A 21,751-nucleotide genomic window follows, 5' to 3' on the forward strand; every position below is an offset into this window, starting at 1 on the left:
TCCCTTGACTGGATAGGGCAGAACCACGGCATTAGGATTAGTGCGTATGATGGATTTAGGATTTCAAGCAAACATGTGTTGCTGTGTTTGCATCGTATCTAGTTTTTACTGCCTAGAGAGAAATGTCCTTTCTTTTATCAGGCATGTCCATTAAAGTGCTGAGGAGAACCTTCTGAGAAAAGATGAAGACTGGTATAATGATATTTTGAAGAGCTGTACGAGAAGAAAATGTGATTGTTCTTTTTTTTTTCAGACCTGGAAAGAGACTGAAGAGCTTAAGCATCTGGACAGATTCACAGTGAAAGGCAAGGGTGGCTAAGGAGGGCAGAGAGGGGAATGGATTGTACTATTAACTGTGCACTTATTTACTGCAGCGGATATTGTTGGTTGGTTTTCAAGAGCAAGTCGAGCCCTCAGCAAGAATGGGACTTGCAATTCTGTTAGTAATCAAATATATAAAAGGGCCACCTCTGTGTAGGAATTGCTGTCAGAAGGAGGAAGAGGCATGGAGAAGCCAAAACCTGTAAATTGATGTAATGTCTTGGTGGATGCTTAGCAGCTGGTAGGAAAAAGAAAATCATCGGGAGGCCTTTCTGTCCAAAAGTGGATTCATCTACATGCTATCTTGCTTCATGGCCCTGTCTGCATCTATTGTGTCTCTCCTTTAAAATGTTTAACTGAAACTCACCCAATCCTTAAAATTAGATACATAGGTATGTCACATAGAATAAAAAGGATTTTACTGGGATTTTAATGTTCTAAATCTGGACAGGGGAAAAGGCCTAAATTTACTTGAAACTGCTGTGTAACAACCTGAAAAATACCACTGGATTTTGGAAATCGGTGATTATCTTGTTTTTTCCTGATAATATGTTTATGCTATTACATTGAAAATGTATACTACAGAATCTTGATCTCTACTAAGGCCTGCAGTGCTTGTTTTCAATTCTGAAGCTGCCCTATATCTCAGATTATGGATGCCTCAAAAACTCCCTTGCTTCAAAATAAGTTCTCAGTGGCCCGTCTGGCTGAAGAGTTTTTCTGGGTTGGTGGCAGCATCGTAGCTTCTCCAAGATGGAAAATCGGCCGTATTGGTAAGATGCAGGCTGAATGCCTGCCACTTAATTGAACAAGATGGTATCATCTTGAAAGCTTTCATGTTTAAGTCTTACTTAGTAACAACTTTGTCTAGCATAAGTGTGGGGGAGTGGAAAAGAAGAAAGAACATGAGCCAAGCCCTAGTCCTGTGTTATTTTCCGTGGTTGCTAGTGCAGTTCTTTTGGTTTTCAAGAACCTCTGAGTTAAAATTTCATTATTGATTTCTTTACATTCTTCTGGGAAAGCAAATGCAAAGTTGTACGTTTTGACATGTGCGGACCTTTTTGAAATTTTCTGTTGCATAGATAGAATCCATCTCCCTCTCCATACCCACAGCAAGATAGGTTTGCTATCTGCCAGAATTTGTACACGTCTTAACTCTTTGATTTGTCATACAATATTTGTAGCTTTCAGTCTTTGAGCATTTAGAAGTATCTCTGTTGTCTTCTTCCATAGTAGGTCACTGGGCCCTCGAGAGGTTGTTTTCTGAATGCTGGTACACAATGGCAAAATCCTTAAGCTTCACTAGCTGTCCGAGAAGGGTCCCATTTTGCTTCATAGCAGCCTTTGTTTTAAGTAGGTAATAGAAAAAGCAAACCTATTTGGAAATGGCTAGAGGAATGAGATGTTTCCTGTTCTAGTAAATGCATTTTAATAGCAGTCTTCCTGAGCCACTCATGTCCAGTAAGGAAATCTGCAGTGACCTTGACCAGAATCACGTGTTGCCTTGGAAGCACTTTTTTGTCCTACTCGTCTGTCAGCTTCACCAATCAAAGATATTTTTTACCAAGAAAATTGGAGGTAGAGATAGCTTAGAAACTAATGGGAATTTTTGCAAAGGTCCAGAAATGCCATCCTACTCTGCTTCTGCATTTCCCTGGATCCAGATGGCTGATAGAGGCTCAGCTGAGACATGGAGAGCTGACAGACTGACCTTGAATTAAGCACCCTAATTTCCACAGGATTAAGAGAGCATCTCTTCTCCCATTAATGTCTCTTTTATTAGGGGCTGTGCACTTTAAGGACGGGTTCAGTCTTGCATTCTCTCTTGTATGCAGCAAATACTGTCCCAACCGTTGCTGGCAGTATTATACAGATACTTTATTTTTCAAAGATACTTTAAGATTTTTTTTGCCACTGAAAAGAATGGTAGAGTCTCCTGAAATTTAGTGAGACTTGAGTCAGCGAGAGAAGATAAGGGGGAGGAAGTTCTCACACTAGTGCTAAGGTGGTTTAAAATGTTGTAGGTGTAGGTATGCAAAATGAAACAGATGAAGATTAATGAAGTTGGATGTGGTCTGTTTTTTAATTGGATCCTGGCATAATGATGCAAATCGGCCTCCTGTACCTGATCTATGAACACTGTAGACAGAAAATACCTTAGGTTAACTGTTGATCATGCCACTCACTGCATGAATGTCTCCTCTTCAGGTTTGTTTTTTTGTTTCTTTTGTTCTGGTGGAGTTTTTTATTTGGTTTTGGGGTTTTCTCTGTGTGTGTGCAAAGTAAAATTCAACCACTAAGAACAGTCCAGTTTTTATGTAAGAGAAAACTGAACCAATATCCCCCTCAATGAGTTCATGTTGTAAGGAAAAGACTGTACTTTAAATATGTAATAATAAAGAATAAACAAATATAAAATAAATAAGTAAAGTTTAAGGAAAAAAATAAGTAAAGATTATTTTCTCCATTATGATCCACAGGATACTAAATTCTCTATGTGACAGAAGTTGTTTTGATTCATAAGGCTATGTGTCAAATAGGAATTACTACTAATGTATTCCATTAGCGTAGGTGCTTGTGTAAGGAACAAAACCAGCCTGCTGTAGCCAACAGTTAATGTTAACGCTTCTGTGATAAGACTTGAGTGATTGCCTTCAGGGTCAGAAATTACTTTCTAGGAGCTTTTATTATGAGAGTGGTCTGATGAACTGTCATGGAGATTCCTCAAGCTCACTGAAATCAGTTGTACAGTTCATATGCAGAATTTTCAAAATATCTTCTAATTTCAAGATTTTTCATCTGAACAGAATTCCCACCACGCTGTACAGGATAAATTTTATCTATATTCCATATTTTATATGGTTTTTATGTTGTTATTGTTATATATTGATTTTAAAAAAGATTTGGTGCCTCCTGTCTAAACTGAAACTGATATTCCTGGCAGGAATAGCTGGATCCAGTCAGTTCTTTGGTTTACCTATTGATGAACCAGTTACAGCTGCAAAACCATTTCCAGTGAGACTTTTAAAAAACTCAGCACTTCTTATCTCTTCAATGGATTTGCAGTGTTGAATGTATGACAAGTGTAGGAGTCCTCTTGTTTGCATGTGGGAAGGCTGTTTTGGTTTGGTAATATTTTAAGGGAACAGCTTGCCCTTATAGTGCAAATGCACTGGGGGGGTTTCTCTAGGCTTGCAAACATGTTGCCTTTTCTGGAGGCTGTGGAGAGAAATAAGCCTCTGAAATCCATTTTCCTCTCCTTATGGTATTTAGAAGAGTGTTTGTTTTAAGCAAACAATCAGGATGCATCTTCTCAGAATCTGTTAGCAGGACAGAACTCAGCACTGAGTTGTGCGATGCTGGCCTTCTGACAGCAGAGACTGGCTGGGGCCAAAGCTGCAGGACGTAACCTGGAGCCCTACTGAACTTTGGATGAGTATCTTTTGACGAAGATGGTCCATGTGTGAAAATACTCAGTGACTCATGTCTTCTAACTTCTTTTCATCCTCACGTGCTAAAATACTCCCACTCCTTCGCACATGCACATCAAACCCATAAACTCCTAAAAGACAATAATGCTACCGAACCATAAATAATTAAAGAGACATTAGAACATCTTTCTAACAATAAGCATGAAATTGGGCTCTTCCCCCCGCCCCCTTGTATCAGGACAAATTGTAGGGATTTATTATTTGTGTAGTTTTGTTATTTATTATTACTTCAAAACTTTTTATAGTACCTATAAATATTACTATGAACTGTGAAAAATCACTTTGTGTCTTTTTACTGCATCAGTCTAGTGTCACTCTGTAAGAACACAGGAATGGAACTTAGCGTTCTACATTTTTGTTTTCTGCTCTGCTATGACATCGATTTTTGCCGCAGTACAAAGATCCATCTTCTCCCCATAACTGTATTTTGTCCAGGTGCAAATTGAGGCAACTCAGTAGATGAAAAGAGAGCTGAAGCTCAAGCAAATTCTGCAAAAAGGTACTATTGAAGTGCAAAATATTATTTAACCAAGGAGAAAACTTCAGCATTAATTGAAGATAGGTAGGAGCCATTCCTTCCAAAACATGATTCCTTGCAAGACTGAGGGATTTTTTATTTGAAGTATATAAATGAATCATTAGAGAAGGCATCTGAACAATGGTAAGGAGAAGCAGTTATACTTGTCTTCTCATCAGTGTACTATTCTCATTTACATGCTGTGAAAGACTTCAGAAGAAAATATTTTATTTTTTGTTTGATGTAAGTACCGCTATGACTTTTTTTTCCCCTGCAAATTTTTCTGCCAGTCTTTCTAGTGCTCTGAACTTTCAGTCACGCAGACAGGTAAGGGTGTATGTCTCGGCGCACATACGTATGTAGAGGTGTGGAGGTGCGTTGCTTCCCCTCTCCACCTCAATCTCCTGGGCTTTGTCTAGCTACCCCTAACTAATCCCTCTGCATTACCTTAAAGGTTTTCCTTCCCATCATGTGGGTAGGATCCAGAAAAGCTGCTGCTGTTCTCCTGATACAAGGAGGAAGACGTTTCTTCTGCTTTCCTTTCCTTGTGCCACCGAAAGCAAGAAGATAATGACAGATACTTAAAACAAGCAATCGGTGTGGTCTGGCCATTCAGTTGCCAGATACACTGAACAGAACTCAACCCAGGTTTGTGTTCGGGAACATTAATTGCAGTTGTGTGTTGAATCCCCAGAGAAGACTCCTGTGTCCAGATCAGCTGGAACTGGCTGCTGAGTTACTGTATACTCTGGGAGGGCTTGGAGGAGCAGTCCTGCAACAGAAATGAGCAGCTGCATTAAAAAAGCTATCCAAGGATGCTTATTAAAATTCTAACAGCCAAGGAGTAGATGCCAACTTCATGTAAAAGCAAAGTAAATGTATGTAGCTTAAAGTGTACTTTTATTTTGGTGGTGCTTTATTATTTTCTGCTTTGTAACAGGTGCAGTCTTTGATACTTCTCTCATTTCTGCTCTTTTAATTTCTTCACATAAAATTATTTACTGCACTAAGTTCCAAGAGGAAGTTGGAAATGTAATGTGGCTTGAAGCCTGTGATTCGTGCTAATAGAGATTTTTTTATTCGCTATTTTGACCAAAAATTTTTTTTCCAAAAAGCTGTAAACCTGGTGAAATTAAAGAAAGTTCAAGCTTTCCGTAATTATAATCTCACAGTAAATTTGAGAAGTGTTTATCTTTCTTCTGAACTGGAAAGAAAGCAGATATTGAAAAGATCACAGTGTCTGGGCAATGGTTGAGCTGAGTTTGAATCCACTTTGCATCTGATGTTGTAGTGAATTCCAGTAATGCTTCTGAGCTGTGGCACAGCATTTGCTTTTATGACTAATACCTGCTGACCACATTGATTTAATCTAAGGGCATCTGTGATTGAAGCCAAGGCATCAGCTTTAAGAAATAAAATGTTACATGAGGGGTTATCTTGTTCTTAATTTGACACCTCTCTGTAAATACTTTATTAATGTAAACAAAGTATGCTACAGAATTGTGCATTTAAATTTAAATTTCCTTTTATTATTAGTGATATGCTTTCCATTTAATCTATTTTGTTAAACCTTCTTTTCCTGAGCAAATTAATTGAATTTGTCAGAATATGCGCTTTAAAGCGCAGGAACGTCAGCGATGTTTTGCATTTCTTTTTACTCTACTTTGCTTCTCTTGGGTGTTTTCGCTTTTGCTTGACAGGCAGACTTGATTCACCCCAAAGAATGTGTGGGTTTTGATGCATTTTGGAATATATGGAATGAGGTTTTTTTGGTTTGGACGCTTTCATCTATAATCTGTATGTACAGATTGATAAAAGAGGAGCCTGAGCTCAGAATTTCTCTTTATCAATCTATACTCACTAGAATACGTATTATATGTATTAGTTTTCATTCTTCCATCCAGAAACTGAGCAGCAATTTACACTTCTCATCTCTAGATCTGAAAAAAAAAAAAAAAGAATACATTGGACATGGTAATAGTTTTAATTTTACTTTTAACAGACCAGGCAGAAAAGCCACAGGCTAATTAAGTCACAGGCTATGCTCTGTCATTATGGGAAATAAACAGGAGACCTGGCAGAAAATATGAGAGCTGGCGTTCGTACACAAGTAATGGTGTGATGTAAATGGCAGACATGCAGTGCCTTTGTGATGGTCCCGTATGTAATGAAAACGAGCATTCTTGCTTCTGGAGCAAAGTAAATGTTTGGGCTATAAAGCTTTTTTGTGGTTTGCAGAAGTCCTAGTGTTGTTCTGTCACTCTGAATTTGACTAAAGCAACTTGAAAATAATGTTGCTGATAAATTCAGCTTAGCTCTGCCTCAGACCCTTTCTTTAATGAAAGATGAAAAATTTTCTTTACAAATCTGGTTTCCTTTTTGCAGACATACTGTGATACCTTGGTGTTAACAAGCAAGTTAGGAATATGGCCTAAATTTCCTTGTGCTTACTCTAGAAACTGACACTTGATAGTAGTTTGATACCGAGTGTGATCAGAAGCTGAATATCATTGATTCAGCTAAATCCCCCAAAATAAGTGTGCTGCTAGAAGTTCTATTTTCCTTTGCTTATCGGTGGGTTTTTAATGTGCTTTTGTGTTTCATCAGTCATGGGTATTGGCAAATGGTGGCTAAATGTTTATGAATTAGGACTGAATGCTAAAATATAATTATATAGATCCACTAGGCATTTTAGGTCCTCATCCAATAACTGCTTTAGTAGGGAGAGATTTTTTTCCGAGTTTGCTTATTAGGGTTGTTCACATGCTGGGAGCAGCTTATCTGGGTAAGTATTTGTAGAATTGAGCTTCTGAACTTAAGGTGCTTATGAGAAAATTACATGGCTTCCATAGCACCAGGTTATGGGCTACAAATCCACCTTTCTTAGCATTCAGTGTTATTTCTAACTCAGTCATAAAGAACTATATTTAAATGATATTTCAGATCCACTTTAATGCAAATGTGGGGATTTACTCATGGTATATATTATAGGACAGAAAAAATAGTGATAGTTTTTTATTCATACTTATGATTGTAGTATCTGAGTGCCTTACACAAAATACTGATCCGTGCAAACAATACTGCTCAGTGTTGTTCTTTCAGCTTCTTCCCAAGAAGAAAATTTTGGAATCTTCTTAAGCACAGCAAAATACTATTTGTATTAGAGAAGGTAAATCAAAATAATGCTCCCATATATGTGTTAGGATTTTTGTTTGGCTGTACATTTCTGACTGGCGTAGGATGAAATTACTCTGTTGTTGACTCTAACTGTAGACCTCTTTATATGCCTTTGAATGTAGCTGGCTTCGTCTTTGCAGTCACACACTGGCTTCTAATCACCTTCTTGCTGTTAATTTTTAAGGCAGTGAAAATGGTTTAACTCTTAAGTTGTTTGTAGATAAAGCCTTTGGATTATTTTTAGGGTTCCTAGAATACTTTTGATGACCAAGTTGGGGAATTAATTTTTTTTTTTTAAATGGGATTCTGGGTAGACTGAATGCAAACTAAACTGCTTCATAAGAAGCCATGGTACTTCTAAATGGTGATAACTGCTGACAGAAGCTCCAGAATTTACAGAGAAGAAGGTGAAAAAAATTGTTGAAGTTATGCCACAAAGTTACTGCATGTTTAAGAGGCAAAAATGTGAGGCATAATGAAAGTAACTCTCCTGACATGGGTAGAACTGTGCTAGTTTTTGCTGGCCGAGGATCTGAGCTTCCAGGTGAAATTTCATACTGTGTCCAGCACAAGTTTTACATATTGTAGGAGCTCAAATTAAGTATTTGGGATGGTCTTAAGAAGGGTATGTATCTTGCGCCAATTCCAACAAATGTATTTTTCATACCTATTAATACGGCAATGAAGACTTTCACATTTACAGATAAGTCCACAGTTGCCAAGAATCTTTCTGACTTTTTGATCATATAACCTGACCTTTTATGTTAGACAGCACAGGAAATCTTACCCTTTGACTTGAGCAGTTAATTGTGCAGCTGCTTGTTAAGTTTTCTTCCTGTAAAGGTGATTTTAAAGGGAGTAAGGTCTGACTTACTGATACCACTTTATTTCTCTCTTCAGTGGAAAGATGTATGAGTTCCATGCAAGCTGGTACCCAAATGATCAAACTCCGTGGCAGTTCCAAAGGGTTGGTCCGCTTCTATTACTTGGATGAGCACAAGTCATGTATTCGCTGGAGACCCTCTCGAAAGAATGAGAAAGCCAAAAGTGAGTGTCAACCACAAAACCTTTCTTCTGATTCCTCCTCAGGTCTTGCCCTCTTATAAACAAATGAGTGTGAAGGATTTGGTTCATTCACAGGTGATCAAGAAGAATGTTGTACTTGAATTTAAAGGGCAGTGAATGATTTTATGATTAATGGTTTATGAAGATTAAGTTGCTGTTGTTAGCTGTGCAGGTTGCAGTAGAGTAGTATATTGTAAATGAGTTGCAGACGAAACCAGTGTGAATTGGGGACCTTGCAATGTGAGGTTTGGGCCCTTTCGCTACAGGATAAAAAAATCCTGTTGGGCCTAGGGCATGCGCACAGTCATTAATGAACTACGTGCTTTTGTCATTCTAGTTTCTATCGACTCTATTCAGGAGGTTTGCGAGGGAAAGCAATCAGAGATCTTTCAGCGCTATACCGATGGCAGTTTTGATCCCAACTGCTGCTTCAGCATCTACTATGGAGACCATATGGAATCTCTTGACCTGGTATCTTCCAGTGGAGAGGAAGCACGCCTCTGGATCACAGGACTAAAATACCTGATGGCAGGTATCAGTGATGAAGATAGCCTCTCAAAACGCCAAAGGACCAGAGACCAATATCCTTCTTATACTATCTGATAGTATTTCCCAGTGGTGGAGAGCTATCAATAGCATAGGGATTCCGTTAAGTATTTGTTTTGCTAAAAGTAAGCACTAGGCTTAAAGCTTCAAAGCGGTTCCCATTGCATTCCATGTTCCCAGAGACAGAGAGGAGTCCTTGAAGAGGATTGTTTTGGGCAGTGTTTGGAGATGAATGACTGGACTGGGCTGAAAAACACACAGGTGTATTCTTTCATCTGTTACTCCCTGTGTAAAGCTCTCCATTTCATTTGGTTATACAGGACAAAGTGTGATGCAACTTTGCAATTCACTCAGAAGTTAGTTCTTCTGTGCTGTAGTATGGGTAAATAGCATGTGTTGCCTGTTGAGCATAACAAGTCTAGAAATGGTTACTGAAATAACGTGACTTTCTTTCACCCCCAGCCTCATATACAGTCTTTCCTGACATGAAAAAAATCATATATAATGTTCAGTAATATCCCTTATATTCCATGCTGTTCCTTAACTCCTGTTCTATGTGGTTGAAGCAGACATTTGATGAGGCAGATAAAAATGGTGATGGCAGTCTGAGTATTAGTGAAGTGCTCCAGCTAATGCACAAACTGAATGTGAACCTACCCCGACAAAAAGTCAAACAAATGTTTAAGGTAAGAAATGAAAATGTATTTTTTTCTAAAAGAACAAGGATTTTGCTGCTGGAGAATTAACTTGAAACCTAATAGGAGAGATTGTAAATACTTTGGCAGCTGCTTTGTTTCCACTCTACTGAAAGATACTACACAGTCCATTTGGTAAATTGAAGAGAGCTCCAGAAATACGTCATAGATAAATTGTTATACATAGAAAAAGACATTACAACAGGTACCTTCTGGTGTTACATAACATAAAGACATGTGGTACAAAAATTGCTTTTTTGTTATACTTGTTGATTTGAGACTCAGTCATGTTTCCTTCTTTGATTATGTTCTCTCTAATAAATATTACCTGGTGAAGTATCCAATACCCTCCAATAACTGGTACTAATAAAATATCCAATATGCAAACTTCCCTATCTGTCATGTTTTTTGCACTAGCTGCTAAGAGCTACTTGTTTGGCATGGTCTTCTACTGACCGTTAGCCAATTACTGGGCACCTGAACTATGGAGATGTGTGTGCTTTCGTAATAAAAAGTCTATTGGGTGAAGAACCTAAGCAGAAGCTGAACCAACAGTTTTCATCATAATGAACTACCGTGACTTCTGCACTACAGTGTCAGGGACATCTCAGCATAATTTTCCAGCAGCTCTGGTATTTTAAAGAATGTTCTCTTGGAGAGGCTGTGAAAGATTGTTTTAGAGAAAACTAAATACTGGAATTTCAGTAGCACTGAAAGGGATCAAATACCTATCTACCAACGGCTTTCTGGACAGTCTAAATCTGTCCAAGGCATTCTGTGCAGCTGAATACATAAGTTTTGCCTAACTTAAGATAGAGAAATGCTGTAAGCCCAATTTCACAAAACTGAAGCAGGAATAAGTGAATTGCCTAAGGTCACACAAAGATCTGTCGCAAGGCAAAGGTAATTCTGTTCTCTGTTGGTGCTTGAAGACTGAGCTATCTTTTATTCTAAGTATTTACTGAGGCTGTACAGCTCCTGGGCAGTTTGCAACCAATTTAAGACTGATTAAAGATTTCTTAAAGTTCATGTCTTCATTTTCCAAAGCCTTTCTTCTTGTTTTGAGCAATTTTTTTTTTTCTTTTTTTTTTTTTTTCCTGGTTTGTTAAACTCACTTGTGGAGTGAAAGTGCCTGGGCCTGTATTTTTTCCTGTTGCTGTGTGACTAGAAGACCACTTTGAAACAAGTAGTCCTTTTGGTATTGCCGAAGTGTAAAAATTACTTTTTTATTTTCCATCTTACTTTTAGTGTACTAGGACAAGGACATTCGAACTTCAGTCCTGTGAAATAGAAACCCAAAATCACATCAGTCTCTTTGGAATAATTTTACTGATTCCAAAGACTAGTAGTGGTAGTGAATGATTGCTCTCGTTTTGACATGATCTCTGCCAAGGTGTAAAAATTAGGCTCGGTTTATCATTTGGGAGGGCTCTGTGCCATTCTTCTGAATTTAGTATTCCCTACCTGTATGTGAAATTGATCCGTATAGAGAGGGATGGCAAGAACTTCAAGGTTTAGATGGTGTTAAGATGGTTAAAGCTTCAAGGTTTCAGACGGTGTTAAGAACCCTGAATGAAAAGCACTTTCACTGATGACAGCCACTAATTATAGAATTGTTCCATTGCTAAAGAACAGTAAAAAATAAGAAGAAATAGTTGACTGAGGCATTATGATACCGTTCATAAATCTTGTGCAACTAAATTTTAGTATGCTGGCTCTTGTTCCGTAATATACTGCTATAATGTTGCAGAGCTCAGTGAGTCCTATGTGCAGACCTCATGGAAACGTAGTTTCCTGCACAGCGTGGGTAGCTTTGTGTGGGATCAAGGAGAAGAATAGTAGCAGTCAGTATGACTTTGGATAAATCAAATATTTTAACATGAAGCAGAACAACAATTGGATGTGTACAATTGGATGTGTGATTTTGTATTCAGTTTGGACACGAAGCTGTCATTCTTGTGTTGTAACTTATTCCTGAGAAAAGAAATGGAGGCTAAATTATCTCTTTCCTTGGTTAGAAACCAATGTAGCCACTGCATTTTGCCATGGACAGTCTTTATAGACCCACTTTATGGCCTCTGATTATGGCCTGTTAACTATAGCAGAAGAGAAAAGTGTTAGAGAATAATTTGGGCATGCAGTGTAACTTGGAAGTCTTCTGACTAGTTTGACTGGGGAAAAAATGAGCCGTGAAACCTTCCTTCTCTTCCATGGTTGTATGTATTTATTCTAGTGCCTCTGGGTTGAAAATATTTTTAACTTACATCTCTTTCCGCTCTTTCATTCATCCTGCTGACAGCTGATGCTGAAGCCTGCCTGGTTGCATCTTATGTGCAATGTAAATTCCTTTGTGGGTCCGCAATGGTAAAATACGCTCAAATGGAGCATGGAAAACATGATGAGTCTGCAAACCACAGCAACTCAAGGTTATGGGGTGGGGAGGGAAGGAAAGGCTATTGGAAAGTTTCTGGTAATCAGGTCATACAGGTTATCCTAGTGTTGTATGCATCAGGCTAATATTTTACCCATCATTTGGGTGGGTTGTTCTTTAGGAGCAGAAAATCCTACGAAAAAAGAGTTTGCAGCTAGGGGGGAAATTTAAACAGAAGTTTAGAAGTAGAGTTAAAATACTTGACCATTTTTTCTGTATGTTACTGAATAAAAGAGAAATAAAAGGTTTATAGCACGCAGATGCCCCAGGAAGCTGTGTGCTCATTTCTCTTAGGCTGCTCTTACTATGACAACCCACATTTTGATTACCATTTTCTGTTTCTGTTGCATAAAATTTAAGTGGACCAGAACGAATTTTGAAAGTAGATTTGTCCACGCTGTTGCACACTATTGCATTGTAACACCACAGACATTTCCAAGTAGAAGAAGAAATTTTTAAATGGAATGAAATGCTAGTCACCAGGAACTTGGAAATACCCTTTCCTTTGCTTTTGCTTTTGTTTGGGGAAGAAAAAAAGTCAGTTTGTGTCTTTCAGTTCTGCAGGTGATAAATTATCCAATTGATGGATTAAGACCTGTATGGTTATGACCCTAAACAATTTTACTTGAGGGTGTTGCGATAAACAGCAGTTTGTGCAAAACAGATGTCTTCTGCCGACGGAAAGTTCCTTAAACTGCAAAACTGCTGGCTATTGGGATGAATGGTTGTAATCCCATCTCTGCAAGAGTATGTGCTCCTCTGTTAGGTCCCGGTTGTTTCCCTACACAAAATTGTTACTTTTAGGGTGCAGGCTGTACCTTGTGAGAGTGGTGGAGGTGAGGACTTTAGAGCTATGTTAATTTTTCTGATCCAATGTCTGGACAGAGTATGCCTGTACCTTAAGAAACGTAATGTACATTTAGGTGCCTGAAAATCTCACAGTTGGAATGGCAGCTGTCTGAGCACTGCTTCACATTTCCTACAAAGTCATGCTAGCCTGGTGAGCACTGGATTTCCAATAATTCCGTTCTGGGACACATTCCAAGCTCAAAAGCCTTTGAGAATCATGCACATACAGCCAGAGAAAGCCAGGGGGTTTTACCCATTACTTTTTTTTTTCTCTTTAGTTTTTTTCTTTCATACCAGCAAATACTAGGCTTACAGATGTCGCTCAGTGAAGAACTAGTTTTAAAAACTCATTAAAATGAGTAGATTAAAGTGACTCTCTTTCCAGGATGAACCACTAGGTTTGATGCAAGGCAAATAAGAAAGACTGGGTAAAACTTTCCTGGGAAAAAAATTGCATTTGTTGTATGCTGTGTTCTGGTTATACTATTTGTAATCAATGAAATTACTACACACATCGGGTGCTTTAGAAATGCTATTAACAAAGAAGAATAGGTTTGCTTTTTCCACATGCAATGCATAGTTGAAACTGAGCTGGTCTCAACTGAAAATACAATTGCTATTTGATAGCTTAGAATCAGAATATTAAGCAGCCTTGAAATTAAAAATCACATCTCTCAATTAATGAAATAGCTACACCAAGTATGTTAAGATATAATAAGGTAAATTACATGTAGATCTTGAAGAAAGTGACCTTGAATATTAGTTTTTCTACTTAAAAAACTAGTGAGTTGTTTAAAAATTGCCATAGTTAGAATGGGAAAAAACATTTTTGTTAGCTCCTTCTTGCTTACAAATGCATTCATATTTTCACCTGAGGCTCATTTCTAAAGGAGCTTCATCTATGACTTCATGTCTCCTCATTCTTCCAGTCACTTCCTCCGTAGTACTGTCAGCTTCAGTGTCATAGCTGGTGCAGACTCTGAAACTGCTGAAGTGTGAGACTGGAAAAAGAGACAAAATAGTGAGGTCTATCAAGCTGAAAGAGTAGGGCCCAAGTGCAGGGTGTCCTTTGTGAACAGGGAAAGAGGAGGCTGTTTGTGTTAAGTTTTTAAAAGCCTCTGGGTGCATCATTGCAGGGTTAGGGCAGTACGCGGTTCCTGGGCAAATAGCTGTGAACTGGTGTCAGCTTGGCAGGACAGAAGTGCTTTGTGAAAGCTGCCCAGTGCTGCTGTCCGTCGTCGTGAGAGCTTATTGTCAGCGTCTTCCTAACTGATACAAGAGCGCATGTATGGCAGTACGTGAGGAAAATTCAGTGAAAAAATTGAAGATTTGGTAAAAAGTTGCCTGATTTTTTTATTTTTTAATCTTGTGGCCAGAAATGTGCTTAAACATGTCTGCAGTGAAGGTGAGCAAAACAATATGCTGACAACTTCTTTACTGAACAAAGTAGGGAGTGCCAGAGAAGCTTTTTTCATAAACTGTGCAAGTGTTGTCTATCCTGATTAGGAAACATTGCAGCTTTCCTTTATCATACTTTCCCCTGGCAGAATTTCTCATTCGTTTTTTCATGCTTCTAGGAACAGGCTTTTAGGAAACACAGTAGTTCCATAATCTCTCCTCCAAATAGTTATATCATTGGGTGGATCCCATTGTGATCAGACTCTCACAAGATTTCTTTGAAGAAATTCTCTCTCCACTGTGTGCAAACAGTAAGTAGTATTCCTGATACAGCTGAGGGTGGTTTGGATCACAGGCTGGGGTTCCTGACCCCAAAAGGTAAAGAACCAAGAAACACGCCTTGTAGGGGATAGATATAGCAGGGAATATAGTGTCTTCTGCTGATGATTTTTTCTTTACTTGCAAAATCAGTATTCTTGCAGATCTTATTAGTTCATGGACCTGGATTTAATTTAATCCTCCCAAATGCTGAATATAAAATTAATTTCAAGGTGACTTCAGTTCTAGTGATCTTCTCAAGAAAATATGAATGAGTGATTCTGCCAGACACATGCACGTTCTGTTCTGTGTTGCAGGGTATGCTGTCTTACTTCTTTGCCACAGATAGAAGAAATTGTTCAAGCAGGGTTCCCTGTGGAATAATAAAGATCCTAAAAATTATTTCTCGGCTCATGCACTGATGCATACATTTAAGAGGTTCAAAGGGGAAGGCTGTCCAAAGCATTCATATGACAAGCATCAGCCTGATAAATCAACCTGTTCTAGCAGGCCATGCAGTGAGTAGCCATGTCAGGCAGCGTCAACCTGCATTTAATTTCAGTGTTGCTTGTTTTTCATGCAGGAGTTTGTTTATTCAAAGTTTGTTCAGGCTATTGCTGGGCAATTGGGTTTCTCATTGCCTTATTGCTGTGTAATGCAGGAGGCTGATACGGATGACAACCAGGGCATGCTGGGCTTTGATGAGTTCTGCGCCTTCTATAAGACGATGTCAACACGACGTGATTTGTACCTGCTAATGCTCACCTACAGCAACCACAAGGACTACCTAGATACAGATGACCTGAGACGCTTTCTGGAGATTGAACAGAAGGTAGGCCCAAGCCAGGAAAAGACTATTTCTTGAATCTTCTTGCTTTCACTACCTCTTTTTTTCTGTAGGCTCTTTTGTTGTGCCCTTAAATATAGTCTCTACAATTTCTTTCTTTTTCATGTGTTCTCTTAGGACAATTCCATCAATATCTTTCTTTTCCCAGTGTTCGGTATCCTGGTGTAAAGAAGCTGTTTCTGGTTCTGCTTTTGACTTAGTGCATTGTCCATGATGAGACACTGAATTACTTTGTCACGCTGTCGGAGTTTGTAAAGTGGAAAGTTGTTCTTGAAGAACTGTTGAGAGGGTTATTCATGTTTGGGAAAGTTTTCTGAGGATATACAGTAGTATATACTAAGTTATCTCTTAGTGCTTTAACTCCATTACTGGAATGGATCTTAAAGACTATTTTCCCATTTTGCTGATCTGAAACAGGCAAAGTATTGTCTGACAAACCAGGTAATGTGCGTATGCCCTGTATAACAATATGGGGCGGAGGTGTAGCAGCACCCAGTAGATAATAAGCACGATATTTAATCTTGCTCATGAATCTGAGATATTTTACAGATCTTCAGAGATGTTAATTTATAGCTTTATAAGCTTTGCTATTCAGGTACTGAAGTGCACCTCCTATACATCGTGCTTGTAGTTGTTTATGCACGTTCAGCAAAATAGCAGCAAACTGCGTGCTGTATTGCAGTAAATGCTGTCCCCTTGTGTTACTGTGTTAACCAGGGGGCTAGCCTACTTCAGTCACATTACAACTTCTGTCCATCAGTCACTTGTGCGCACTGAAGTCACGTAAGTCCGTTTTGTGACAGTTCATATATGTTTTCATGAAAAAAAGGAAAGTAGTGTTGATATACTCTTATTTTCTAATGATAAAAGATAAAAGTTTCTTACCTCTGTGTGTATGATGCTGATCACTGACTTGAACCTTTATGGCATTAGGAATCTTTGTAACCAAGCTACCTGGAAGCCTACCACTTTTACTCCTATCCCAAATACCCCTTGGTCAGAACAAGTTTGGGTCTTTCTGGTACATGGTAATTTGGCAGACCAGAAAATGGCAAGGCATCTAATAACTGTGCCATGAAGATATTAATCCATTGGAAGAGGTTGCCTGCAGAGGTTGTGCAGTTTCCATCCTTGGAGGTTTTGAGGGCCAGACTAGGTCACGCCCTAAGCTAACTGATGTGACCTTGTATTTGACCCTGCTTGGAGCATAATTTTAGGCTGGATGACTTCCTGAGGTCCCTGAATGATCCTGTGATCTTTCATGTAGAGACTTGTGGAAGATTCTGAAATGAGGGAAAATAATTGGACAGCAAGATACAGTCAACGCAGGAACAAATGCATTGACTTGTCTGCCTTTTTCCTCTCATGACCTCTTTTGAAGCTGCATGCCTGTAAGTCATAAATCTCCATCAGTTTCAAATGTTGTCTAAGAAATGAATGAATAAAAAAGCCACCTCTCTGGCAGTTACCTGTTTAGGTAAGTGGGCTGTGTTTCCATTTCATTGGTCAGTTGATCCTCCAGATGGCGAGAGGAAGATGAACGCTAGCCACAGGACACAAATCAGCTCACTGGCATGGACAACTCATGCCTGTGGGGCATCTCTCCCTTGCCTGGTGCTACCCTTTCTCTTACGATATGTACAGGGAAAACAAGTGTTCATTCTGTGCGTTTGAACTGTACCAGAAAAACCTTCTGTCGTTGCAGAGCTTTTTCTTTTGAACCCAGAAAACCTGTAATGTATGGGCAAATAAAGGGTTAGGGGTTTTTTCTTCCTCTTCTTTTACGTTTACTTATTAGCTTTTCAATTACCCACAGTAAAGACATTAATCTGGTAGCAGGTAAGCTGGTGGTTTCATTTCCCCCTAAGCAAAGATTGCATGTGGCCAAAACAGTCATCAACTTGGTCGCTTTATTGTCAGTCTCCTCTGGTGGCAAGGGCTGTTATTTTCATGTGTCATGTATAGCATCTGATGGAAAGGATTTGCTGGACCACTCAGGACAGGAATATTAAATAATAGCAGGGACAATAATTAGAGGAAAAATCAACAGTAAGTAGCAGGAATATTAAAAAAATAGTGTTAAAATTGAATTACTAAAACATTGCAAGGTAAGAAAAGCTACAGCTTACCATAAATGTCCCTTTTTTATAAATGCTAACATTTACATACATTTCCCTTTGTACTCTTTCCTTTTTTAGCTGAGAATCAAAGCAACCTTAAAGTTAACAGGTTTCCTCAAGGAGCTTTCTGAGACCATTACGTCCTTATTCTCTGTTACCCTGCTAGTAACTGTTTTTTCTGTTTGCTCCATAAAGATGAGCCATTTTCTTCTTTTATTTTAAAGTAAAAACCCTTTGATAATGCAAACTAATCCTTTAATCCCACAAGAGAAGAAATTCCTTTGGTTTGTGACAAAGCTTGTTCTGTTTGGATGCTCCATGTGCCTAATAACACTCTAACCAGATCTGACCTACAAAGCAGAACTCTGTCTTTATTGGCTGTGATCAGGCAGCTGTCAATAGGACAGAAACTTTTCATAAAGCAGTCTAGCTCTTATCTGACCTGACACTGATTGACAGGAGTGAGAATCTCACTGCGTAACTGGAAATGCCTACGGATGACCTGGCCAGTTGTTAAACTGTACACTGAGAAAAGAGCTAGGAGCAGCTGTGAGTCTCTGTACACAGAAAAAAGAGCTGGGAGAAGCTGTGAAGATAACACTTCCTTGTTGCTACTTTGACAGATGATGAACGTGACTAAAGAACACTGCCTGGAAATCATCAGCAAGTTTGAGCCGTGCCTGGAGAACAAGAAGGAGGGAGCTCTGGGGATTGATGGTAAGCTGGCTGGTGTAGCTTTTGTAGGAGAGAGGCTACTGTTTAAATGCTTATGAGAATGTTGCATTCGTTTGCATAATATTTATTTGTCATGTTGATAGTATAGCCTATGCTTTTCAGTGGTTTTTTCTTTAATATCTATTATTTGCTGAGGAACCTAAAGGGAAATTGGTACTCTTTGGAAGATTTTTAAAGGTACATATCATGATGAAGCAGCAGTCTTTGAAGGCCAGCTGGAGCTGGATGTGTCTTTATTTGTGCTTTTGGAAAATACAGTAGAAGTTAGTTGCATCATTCCTGCAGGTATTTTTGGATATCCTTTATGTTTTAGTAAGAGGACTGATGTGATCCAGAGTAAACATGTGAAGTGGGATGATAAAATGAAATTTGTCTAGAAGCATGCTTTCATGACTTCTGGTGCTAAAGCCTTCACTCTGAATATAATGATGCTGGACCATCATGATGGTAGCTGTTATTTTGAGGAGTGATTTTAAATCCTTTCTTCTAAATAGTAAGTCTTCTGCCAGATCTTATTGACTCCAAGGACAGAGTACATTCCTCAGGAATTAGATTCTGTGCAAAACTTCTAGGACCTTTTGAAAATCAGTCTTGTCCATTTCTGTGGGTGTGTTGTCATAGTGAAAAGTGGCAAAATACAAGTTCAGGTTTGTTTACTGCATGAAGAAGTGGATAGTTTCTGGTATATTGTGTAAGGTGGGGTTTTTTTTCAAGAAATGATGGTTTCTTAGGATAGATTGAAGTCTTTTCTACTTTCAGACTAAATTTTCAATTTATTTTAGAGCTTATATTAATGCCAAGTGAGTGTAGCAGTTGACACATTCATGTTTTTATTTTCTGGTGCTTTACAGTCAGTGGCAGTCACATAAATAGTGAATAATCAGGTTTGTTATCTTGCCTTCCTCATAGCTAGAAAAGGCAGACTAGGCTTTTCAAACAATTGTAGTTTTTCATACTCGAAAGAAAAACTTTTAAAAAACTAGCCTGATCTATAAAATTGCTTTGCCTAAGAATGGATGATAAAATAGTTGATGGTTTATGGCTTAGATTTAGAGAGCAGCCCAACATGGGTGACGTTCTGCTGGGTGTCTGCTACAGATATCCTGATGAGGTCGTTTTGAGACAACTGGGAAAAACTTCACATTAGCAGGCTCTGCTCCTTATGGGAGACTTTAACCACTCCAGTACCTTGCTGGAAGTGCAACAGAAGTGAACAGATCTAATCTAGAGCTTAACTAATGCGGGAGATTTCTGGAGTGCATTGAAGATAACATCCGAACAGATGTGTCTGAGGAGCTGACAAGGGGCACTCTGCTGGATTGGGTACTGACAAAGTACTTAAAAAACATAGATACATCTCTGCATGCATATACATTTATGCACATGTGTGTGGGCGTGCACGTGCACACACAGAGAAGTTATTCTTTTCTTGCCTTTCTATGCAGTTGAGACTTTAGAACCCTCTCACCTTCCAGAAAACAAATCGGGTGTTGCCTAGGGAGACTGAAATACAACAGCTATGGAAACTGAAGCTGTATGTTTATTCCTCAAATTGGTACAGCCCAGACAAGAGCATCCTGCCCACAGTTAGAGGCCCTTCAGTAGTAGTAAAATAATAGTACAGTGTTCTTTGCCCATTCATATTCATTCATGTGTCTGTATGACCTTGAGTCCTCAGCTGTGATGGCTTGTTTCGTGAAGCACCTTGGACTCGCCTGTGGCAATTAGCTAATTCAAATAGTCTTGCAAAAAAACTCTTACCTTCCTCTGTGGATCAAAATAAAACACTGTGTCAGTATGCTTTTCCCAAGTGTGTAAATAATGGAGGTCTATGCTACACGCTGCCGACAGTATCTGGATTCATTCACATTTCTTCATCCCAGGGCTGATAGATCTAGGTAGTGTGAACTCATTATCACAATTTTGATATTATATTTTAACAAGTGTTAAAGCAGACAATAGTGTTGTTTCAGAGGCTGCCCTAACAGTGGTGTGTGGAATCAATCTTGTAGCAGCTGATCGGTTGGTAGCAAGAAGAAATTATTAATTTGCCAAGAGTCATTAGCTGTATGTTTGCTGACATACATTGTGCCCTATCAAGTTTTCATGCTGTCCGCTCTGACTTGCTTAGCCTTTTGTTTTTACTCTAGCTGTATTACTGGTTTGCTAGTTGATCATGATATGTGCCTCAAGAGGCTCAAATATTAGGCTAGACTGAGGTTGCCTAGCACCGTTCCCTAGTGTATTGTTCAAAAAATTTTGGCTGCTATTTGTATTTATCAGCTCTTTTCCTTTAATAAAACTTTCATCAACACAAAATGTAAAGCCTATAAGAACCATCATAAAGGTGACATTTTATCTTAAATTCTGTTCAAGCCCAGTTTCTCTGTGTTCTGTAAACAGGTATTCTGAGATTGATTTAGAGGTTTGGAGTTATTTTGCCTTGTGTAGCTTTAGTGAAACAAAGCATCAGTCTGTCACGGTCAGAGAAAGTGCATTAAGACCTTCAAAAGTTTGGCAGGATTTTTATATGGGCACTGTTTTATGTATGGAATAATGAGTGAACTGTCAGGGTAATTAGAAGTCTTGAAGCAGAGACCTTTTGAATAAAGGCATCATCACTGTCAGCAGCTGTTAAGCCAGGATGTGAACGGAAATCTTAATCTTTCATTTAGTGGTGAATAAAAAGAATTCTGGTGAGACTTAAAATGAACGTTACAGTTTTTTAATGTTAGTCTGTCTTGTGAAAGTGTCTGTGTATATGTGCACAACAGTATACTGGTGATCTGAGAGCAGCAATTTCATACAAAGATAAGAAACATAACTTGCTAAAACTTTGCTTCTGAACAAGAGAGATGATTGCAACACAGAAGTTGTCCAGGCGATGTAGCCTGCATGATTTGGAAGCATCCCACTACTTTGGAACATAAATTCTTTTGGTAGCATCACTGAAAGTGTTGCAGATAATCGATGTTATGGTGTCAAGTCTGGAGTATTACAGTGAACTTCAGTTTCATAAAGTGACAGTAATGCAATACTGCAGATCTCTCCCGTCCACGTGCATATTCGTGTATGCGGTGTCACATTAAAATTAGAGACTGTTGCTTGTACAAGCCAATGTGTGTTGACGTTCTTCTGGTATTTTCAGGAGAAATAGAGGAGGGGAGATTATCTCCCTTGTTTCAAACTGTGATGGGCCTCTGGAAACTATCTCTAGGCAGTACAATACCCTATATCTTTC

General features: G+C 38.8%; 1 protein-coding gene across 2 annotated transcripts in view; it reads left to right on the forward strand.

The window, feature by feature from the left end:
* The window catches only part of PLCH2 (phospholipase C eta 2), a gene marked incomplete at both ends in the record, with an annotated part of 98,065 nt that overhangs the window by 47,215 nt on the left and 29,099 nt on the right, over positions 1–21,751 (forward strand). Inside the window, 6 exons of one of the 2 annotated variants that reach the window (XM_082009467.1) lie at positions 974–1,094; positions 8,407–8,553; positions 8,909–9,152; positions 9,674–9,803; positions 15,470–15,640; positions 18,399–18,492. In XM_082009467.1, the coding sequence (XP_081865593.1) occupies positions 974–1,094; positions 8,407–8,553; positions 8,909–9,152; positions 9,674–9,803; positions 15,470–15,640; positions 18,399–18,492 (907 nt within the window). Of the gene's footprint in view, positions 1–973; positions 1,095–8,406; positions 8,554–8,908; positions 9,153–9,673; positions 9,804–15,469; positions 15,641–18,398; positions 18,493–21,751 lie in introns of those variants that run through there. The other variant, XM_082009468.1, reaches the window with a different exon arrangement.

This window comes from Phaethon aethereus (genome assembly GCF_964289735.1).
Source record: "Phaethon aethereus genome assembly, chromosome: 21".
Lineage (NCBI taxonomy): Eukaryota > Metazoa > Chordata > Aves > Phaethontiformes > Phaethontidae > Phaethon > Phaethon aethereus.